The sequence below is a fragment of the Gymnoscopelus microlampas genome (assembly GCF_963454915.1).
Source record: "Gymnoscopelus microlampas genome assembly, chromosome: 13".
Taxonomy (NCBI): Eukaryota; Metazoa; Chordata; class Actinopteri; order Myctophiformes; family Myctophidae; genus Gymnoscopelus; species Gymnoscopelus microlampas.
Window position 1 is genome coordinate 37,672,674 of NC_139950.1, and position 9,263 is coordinate 37,681,936.

Sequence of the window (9,263 nt, forward strand, 5' to 3'; positions counted from 1 at the left end):
TTTCTTTTTTTTAGGTATTAAAATGGTCCTTAAATTGCCACTTCACTGTCATCTGGGGACCCCCCAAAAAAATCATGTGGGGGTCCTGGGGGACCCCCCTGGGGATCCTGACCCATAGGTTGAAAACCACTGCTGTAGCCTACTTGTCTTGATTCATGTTCATGCATCGTAGTGAAAAGAGAAGGCAGTCCTTTTGACAGCTAACCAATCAAATCCGGTTACATTAAACACGCGCACCGCGCACCCTCACGCACCGTTTCCGTATCCGTTCAGTTTAGTTTGTAAAAACAAAAAAGGAACGGATCTTTAGCAACACTTTTCGTCACCCATAACTCATTTCCTTACTCCAACCACCATAAAAAAAAAACACTTCAACGAAGAATTTCTTTAGCCTTGCGACAACTGAACTGTACTGTAGCCTACTGCTGCTGCTGCTGCTGCTGCTGCCATGGTACTGAAAGGAATCCCCTCTGTTCTGTCCCCAGAACTGCTGTATGCCCTTGCTCTAATGGGCCATGGAGATGAGTTGGGTATGCTACTATTACTACCGTATATGCTCTTTAATGACGTGAAATGAATAGTGGTATAAAGTAACTAAGTACATGTACTCAAGTACTGTACTTACAATGTTGAGGTATTTTTACCTTACTGGAGTGTTTTCACTTTCTGTAGCCTACTTTTACTTCTACTCCACTGCATCTCAGAGGCAAATATTGTGCTTTTACTCCACTACAATTACATAAATGGGACATGCTGCATAATGAGTACTTTGTACTTTTGGTACTTTAAGTACATTTTGATACCAATACTTTTGTACTTTTACTTAAGTACATTTTGAATTCCATACTTTTACTTGTAATAGAGTATTTCTACATTGCAGTATTGATACTTTTACTTAAGTAAAACATGTGAGTACTTTTTCCACCACTGGAAATGAAATAGACAAATGTCCTATAATGATGCTGGAATGTTATCTGCTCTTGTAGGTGGATTTTGGAAGGAGGAAATTGCTTATTGTTGGTTTAGAGACGTTTAGAGACTATCTCTAATAGAGATAGTTAATTGTTTACTGTGGAATCGTTTAAATCTTGTGCTGAGCCTAAAAATACTTACTATTGTCTTTCTGTAGTTCTGGGTGATGCCAATTTCCCATCATCTTCCGTTGCTGCCTGCGGTCCGAAGGAGATAAGAGCTGATGGTATTTACTATATGTTGGTGATGTGTACAGTATGAGGAGAGAGAAGATTGGGGCCATTGTTGCCAGATTTTGCGAAAGAAACCAGCCAGCAACCTATGAAAGCAAGGCCAAAATAAGTGGTTATAGGGCAGGTGACAGGTCATTCAAACTTTGATGTTGTTTTAGAGCAGTGGTTCTCAAACGCTTTCACGTCAAGGTCAAGAACACCACAAATGAATATGTATTTATTTGGATCCCCATCTGAAAAGAGTTTGTGCCAGTGATCCCCAATAAACAAGATCTTTTGAAAATAGTAGCTCTACAAGCTCACAACACATCGAATCGCAACGCGTTGTTAGCTTGCAGTGGTGGAAAGTAACTAAGTACATTTACTTAAGTACTGTACTTAAGTACAATTTTGAGGTATTTGTACTTTACTTGAGTATTTCCAATTTCCAATACTTTTACTTCTACTCCACTACATCTCAGAGGCAAATATTGTACTTTTACTCCACTGCATTTAGTTGAAAACTTTAGTTACTAGTGACTTTTCAGATATAAACTATGATATAATGAAACATACATTAACCACTTCAGCCCTATTTTATACCTAGGCTATTTGAAAATAGCAGATCTACAAGCTCACAACGCGTCGCATCGCGACGCGTTGTGAGCTTGTAGATCGGCTATTTTCAAATATTTAGTACTTTCACTTTTGGTACTTTAAGTACATTTTGATGCCAATTCTTTTGGACTTTTACTCAAGTACATTTTGAATTCTGGACTTTTACTTGTAACGGAGTATTTTTATATTGCAGTATTGGTACTTTTACTTAAGTAAAGAATTTGAGTACTTTTTCCACCACTGTTAGCTTGTAGATTGGCTATTTTCAAAAAGCCGATGTGGTTAAATTGCATGAATCAAGCCCAAATTAGCAACTACACTCTAGAAACAAAACAAAAAAACACAACTTCCAATATTTACAGGAAATCAAGCCCAAAGTTACTTATATATTGACAACACTGATGGGGCTCTGCAATCATACTTCGATTTGGAGTGATGGAAGAAGTACTCACATCACCACTGTCGATTTGTGGATTTCGTTGACAGTGACACACCTGTATATTGAAATGATCAACCCTCTCTGATCCTCATAGGTATTGGAATACCAACACTCCTGGAGGCCATTTTGAAGCTCTTTCCCCTGGATATGTACCATGCTCCTTCACCAGTAAGTTCCTACTACACATTACTGCTTAAAAAAACACTGAGTGTCGTCTTGCTGATTACATTGATGGCTACACAGTGAATATGCTGCCATTAGTATCAGGAAATATCCTGGATATCGATGTATTGATATATGTATTGTATTGATCTGTTGCACCAGGCTGCAGTCATGAAGCCGGTGGAGTTCGGTTTGGAGGTCCCTGTGTGGGAAACGTACAAACACCTACTGGGTCAGGCTGGACTTCAGGTGTACCCCCCCCCCCCCCCCACACACACACGCACAATAATCTCACATACACACGCTACGTACTATGGTCTGTAGTATGACAACTATATGTGTTGCTTCATATTTCTATGCAGGCAGATCTTGAAAAAGTGGAAAGGTTTGCTTTCTATGAGCGAGCCAAGAAATCCTTCGCCGTGGTGGCAACAGGGTGAGAATGTGCTCTGTGCTTATAACAGCTATTTTCGTCATACTGGGGCAAACATTCAGCGAGAAATAGCAGATCTACAAGCACTGCTTGTAGCTTGTAGATCGGCATTTTTTGGCTGAGAGATTTGGGGTAGAGGGAAAAAAAGCCAAGTATGGAGCCCTGGGGGACACCAGTCACCTAAGTACTGTAATAGGGTTTAAGTGGTTAAAAGGAAATAAACATGGACATACTGCAACATGGAGAAACTATTTGTAAATAATTGGTAAATGTTTCTTAATACTGTCTTTGCTGATTGTGTTGCACCAACCTCACAGAGACAATCATAGGCTATGTGCAAATGTATAATACCTTGTGCTATTCGATTGTTGTGCTAATTATTTGCTGGGAGTTCTGATACCGTCACAAGACAGAGATTATGTCTCTGTGGGGTCTGTCTTTCACAGGTAGTGATTCAATTTTGTGTATTTGACTGTGCAAAAATGTAGCTGCTTAATTAATATATTCTTTACAACTTATCGTTGTGAGTAACAGACTGTTTCATGTGTACTGTACATAGGGAGACCGCTATCTATGGGAATCTGATATTGAAGAAGGGGGTCATTCCGGCTGAACTACTACAGTGACATTTTGTTTTGTTTTGACAATATTATTATAAGATAACTATGATCATATAATAAACAGTCTTACACTGATGAAGATCCATTTGTGAACAAAACGTTGATCCTTGCAATAAACAATGGGAGCAAACAACAGTGTGCAGACTTTATCAATAGCTTTATGCTGGTCTTCTGTTTGTCCTACTACTGATTACAAGAATTAATGTGCATTCTCTACGTTTCATATTCATTGTCTGATTTAAACATAAGTCGCTACTGTTCATATTTTGTTTATTGTTTGTTCTGTATAAAACATCTGAGTTTTCTAATTATTTCCTTCTTGTGTATTGAACAAATATGTATACTGTGTTTAAATAATACAAATAATAAATTCCTTACGATGATACACTGTGATTGTGTGTGGAAGGAAATATGTAGTCATCATTATTATTATTACAGATTTTATTATTAAGATGGGTGGGGGAAATACATCAGCCATTAGTGGTATGTGGGACATGTCATTGGATATGGCAAACGGAAGCGTTTAGGTCAGTGGTGGTAAATATCATCTAGGCTTCCTCTGGCTGACTGTACTCATCAAACTCATAGGTATTTTTATAAGACAGCTGCTGCTGTCTCACCTGGACAGGTGCAGATCCGTCAGCAAGGACCGGCTTGACCAGGTGAGCATGGTACAAGTCGTCCATGTCCTCTTCTGGCTGCAAGTGAAGTCTGACCCTGTTTTCACCTCTGACCTCACCTACTAGGGGCACAAAGTCCACTTCCACTGGGGCGAGTGCATCGACGTGATACAGATCATCCATGTCATCCTCTGGTTCGGTGTGTGCACGGACCCCTGTTCCAGGTTCATTCTTAGCCACCAGGGGAGCAAGATACCCACGTACTACCTCTTCCATCTTACTCTGGTACATTTCATCCCATTCTTGTTCAGGTTCCTTTTGGGCCTCATCAACTGAAAAGGAATGGTTGATTTCATCTGTATCTCTCTCTGGCTCTTGATGGTACCAGGTGTCATCCGTTTCCCTCACTGGTTGGATATCCAACCCAGGGAATGTGTCTTGCTTCTGTAGCTGAGCTTTGAGCAGATCAGCCATGGAAGGATGATCCTCCTCTGGTTCAGTGTGTGCATAGACCCCTGTTCCAGGTTCATTCTTAGCCACCAGGGGAGCAAGATACCCAACTACTTCTTCCACCTTATCACCCTGGTACATTTCATCCCATTCTTGTTCCTTTTGGGCCTCCTCAACTGAAAAGGAATGGATGATATCATCTGTATCTTCCTCTGGCTCTTGATGGTACCAGGTGTCATCCGCTTCCCTCACTGGTTGGATATCGACCACAGGGAATGTGTCTGGCAGATCCGCGATGGAAGGATGATGGAGCTCGTCATTGTCTTCTTCAGGCTTTTGGTAGTGTCCATTCTGTCCAGTAGCGGTCATGCTCTTCCAGATGGCCATACTAGGGTCAATGTCATAGCCGGTCACATCCATATCTTGTGGAGGCTCCACTTGCACTTCCAAAGACATAATTTCTTTGACATTTCTGTCCCTTAAAAGGGGGAACATAACATTGCACATACGGTAAAATATACAGTACCAGGAGACATACATACAGTATGTAGTTTTGTAATCCCAGTCCTTCAATGCATTTTCTATACATTTGAATGTGTACATTTGAATGTGTGGAAACTACACAGCTTAACTTACAAAATAGTGTCCTGGAATGCTGAATCATCTATTTTATCCTGATAAAAAAAAATGACTGAGATGTCAGTGACCATACAACTATGTACATTTCATCATTTTATCGAGTTTATCGATATAATTGCTGACAGACAGATGTGAGGAATACATACCCAGTTTTTGTACGGCTTTGCTGTGCTGCTGATAAACAGCAGAGAGACACACAGGAAAAGCCTACAAGTGGAAATGCAACTATTAGTCTGATTCCAGCCAGATGAGTTTTCAGTGTCAACAAATGTGACAAAGGAATTGTCACCCATCCAAATCATCACAATAGATCAGCCACCACACCATAACCATAGCCAGTATCTTTCAGTGGTGGAAAAAGTATAAACATTTTGTACTTAAGTAAAAGTATCAATCCTGCAATGTAGATATACTCCATAACAAGTAAAAGTCCAGATTTTTTATTTTTTATTTTTGAGTAGAAGTACAAAAGTATTGGCATAAAAATGTACTTAAAGTATCAAAAGTAAAAGTACTCATTAATCAGAATGTTCCATTTCACAAGTTTATTTTTAAAATGTTTCTTTTAAAATAGCAGATCTACAAGCTCACAATGCGTCGCATCGCAACACATTGTGAGCTTGTAGATCGGCTATTTTCAAATGGACAAAATATATATAGGGCTGAAGTGGTTAGTGAATGTTTTGTAATAATAATCAAAATCTACAAAGTAACTAGTAACTAAAGTTTTCAAATAATTGTAGTGGAGTAAAAGAATAATATTTGTCTTTGAGATGTAGTGGAGTAGAAGTAAAAGTACAGAAAATTGGAAATACTCCAATAAAGTAAATAATACCTCAAAACTGTACTTAAGTACAGTACTTGAGCAAATGTACTTAGTTACTTTACACCACTGGTATCTTTCTACATAAATTAATGTTTTTTTTAATGGAAAGTGGAAAAGAATTTACTGTACCTGAACATGGCGCTCTGAATGCTTTTAGCCTTCCCAGATTTAGTAGATCTGAAACACTTCCCTTCAATCCTGCTATTAAAAACAAAGGACAAAGGTTCACTCATAAATCGGTGTGTTCTGTTCACCTTTGTACCCTCTGGATAGATGATTGCTGGTTTTCAGTAATTCCTTGGGGTTAACTTGTTTGTGTTGTGATCTGCAAAATGAAAAGAACTACCTTAAAACATTGAGCCCTATTGTGTTAAATAATACAGTGTCTCAGTAGTGTATTATCATTAATTGATTAGAGTAGGAAGTGTGACCCGTAGTTAATCATACTGACACTGCAGGTTGATTGATTCAATTACTGTACTTGTAAGTAATTATATGTCTAAAATGTTTTGCCAACCCTTTACAGTCAACAAACACATAAAAAACAGCTGTCATTCAATTACGAAACCACTAATGACAAATGAATGCGATTACATGTAGTCCTGCTTAATCAGCAATGACGAGGCCTATCACATTCATAATACATAACTAAGGTCGTATCACTGACACTGGGTGGAGGTTATTTATCTTTAATTTAATCTTTAATCTTTTATTACAGTACTGTGTCCAGTTTTCAGAGTTAGTTATGAAAGCAGGGATTGGGAATGAGTCATGTACTATTAACATACCATCCCATCAAATCAGGAGCCACGTATCTTGGTCAGGGTCACAGACTTTGCAACAGTCAAGTCAAGCAGCCCAGATGTTTCTCAGCAGTTATAAATGCATATTTTGAACTGTCAAATGTATTAACTTTTTAACTGCCAGAGTAATAGTATAATAGTGGGATGCTACTGCCAGCGAAAACGAGCGATTTTACTGACCTTTGAAAAATCATGGAATATTATCCGTGATCGCCGTCCTCACGGAGATCGCCTCATTACACGCACGGAGTCTCGAGAAAAAAAAAATCCGGTCGCGGTAATCCATTGCATAGCTGTGGCCAGTTGAATGTGCCTTGTTTTTGCCGTAAAGCAAGAGGAACGGAGATATAGCCATTTTAAGTAAATGAGCCATAAAAAAAAAGACTGTCAGATCCGGGTTTGTCGTCATCTGGCAGTGAAAGCATCATTCATAGGGTAGCAAACAGCGCCACTGGTGGAAAACCACTGAAAACACAAATCTCGTCATTCTCGTCAGTGGCAGGCTGCTCCTTGGCATAATCTGATGAGAAATCTCGTTGGTGGCAGGCAAAGAGTAGAAAGCAAATTTCAGCAAACATCATCATTGTATTCTATTTTTTTCTAATGTTGTTTTATTAGTTGTCTCAAACACAAGCCCTCTAGTGGGGAGCGTACTCAAGTTCCCTAGTCAAACTAAAAGTGCTTGTGAAATAGGATTGTTTTGGGGGCCCCCAGTTAAAATATGATTATTTTGGGGGGGCCCCAGTTAAAATTAGATTTTTTTAAAATAGAGCCCCAGAAGGACTCTAAATGTGTAAAGTAACTTGTAACTAAGGCTGTCATATTATTGTAGTGGGGTAAAAAGTACAACATTTGCCTCTAAGGTGTAGTGAAGTACAAGTATAATGTATTGTAAAATGGAAACGCTCAAGTAAAGTAAAAGTACCTCAAATTGTACTCAAGTACAGTACTTGAGTAAATATGGTCTAGGTACTTTCCACCCAACTGAAGAAAGTGGCTTGCGCCACAATGTTTATGTCTACAGTTTTGATATATATATATATATATATTTTAGTTTATGCGTTTTTCAATCCATCTGACTATTTGCTGCACTATTGATACTGTACCAACCATTTCTCCTTCTACAGTACGTATCTTCTTGTTTCTGCATAGTGGACACGCGCACGTGTGCATGCACACACACACACGCACACGCACACGCACACACACACACACACACACACACACACACACACACACACACACACACACACACACACACACACACACACACACACACACACACACACACACACAGCCAGAGAACCACTTTTACTGATATGATCACTGATATGATCTACTGGTCCACAAATTTCAACATAAAGTTGATGATGAAATTGACCACTTCTGTAACTGATCAGTTTCCTCCCATAACGTAAAAAAAGGCAAGTAGTGTCAAAATATGAGACCGCTACAATTAATATTCTCAGACTTTTGTTTCCAGTCCACCCAGGACATGAAGTTGGTGATACATTTTACCACTTCTGTAACTTAGTCATACTTCTCTTTTTTATCTTTTGTCTTCGGTTTTCTCCCATAAAGTGAAAAAAATATGTTTCATAAACCTGTGCACTACCATACTGTATGGTTTGCAAAACAGACCTAAAATTTACAATTTACAATTTAGGCATTTAGCAGATGCTCTTAATCCAGAGTGATTTACAATAAACAAGGTAAACACGTACATCAAATGCAGACAGTGCCTCAGTAATAGGATCATAGGTCAAACAAGAACCTAGCATCAGTCTAAACAGTGCAATATCAAAAAATAAATGATCTGTACATTAAAACTATACAAACTGTAGGAAATCACATTTTAACCTTTGCATAAGACTGCATGGTCGCCAAGGCTAGGTCAAGTGCTACAGGCTAAAGTGGAGTCTGAGGTGTCTTCAGATTAGGGCAGAAAATTGGGAGTGAGTCTGTAGTTCTAACTGCAAACGGGAGTTTGTTCCAATTTTTCCAAAATTTGCACCAAATGATGTTGCTTTGTTTACAGTTTAAATGTGTGCCAAATGTTATGCCTGTATCCACCACATGATGATTTTTCACATAATTCCCCCGGCCTACTGTCAGTCATCTTTATTTTTTTGCATTTGGAATCACACGCCGGTTTGTTTGCACAAGCCACCTGTCTGGCGTCTTGTGTTTTATTTCATGATCAATAAAGATATCAATCAATCAATCAAAGGGCTATACTGTATGTGATCCTGAAGGAACATTGGGTTGAGGGAACATAAAGCTGAGGGAAAATAGGGTCTAATTTGGGATTGGGGAACATAGGGCTGAGGGAACATACTGTAGGGTCTAATTTGGGATTGGGGAACATAGGGCTGAGGGAACATACTGTAGGGTCTAATTTGGGATTGGGGAACATAGGGCTGAGGGAACATAAGCATGACCCCCTCTAGTGCAGTGTAAGCACTGTAT

The 9,263-nt window shown here is 39.0% G+C and overlaps 1 protein-coding gene across 2 annotated transcripts; it reads left to right on the plus strand.

The window, feature by feature from the left end:
- The first annotated feature begins 295 nt into the window (after nt 1–295).
- Nucleotides 296–3,849, plus strand: fuom (fucose mutarotase). Of its 2 annotated transcripts, none has more exons than XM_084076340.1 (6): nt 296–530; nt 1,130–1,198; nt 2,336–2,413; nt 2,573–2,652; nt 2,766–2,839; nt 3,396–3,849. In XM_084076340.1, the coding sequence occupies exons 1-6, from the start codon at nt 449–451 to the stop codon at nt 3,460–3,462; spliced, it is 450 nt and encodes a 149-aa protein (XP_083932466.1). In that variant the 5' UTR covers nt 296–448; the 3' UTR covers nt 3,463–3,849. The 2 variants fall into 2 exon arrangements, with proteins under 2 accessions (XP_083932466.1, XP_083932465.1); XM_084076339.1 differs by having other exon boundaries at nt 2,336–2,409; nt 2,566–2,652.
- The last annotated feature ends 5,414 nt before the right edge of the window (nt 3,850–9,263 follow it).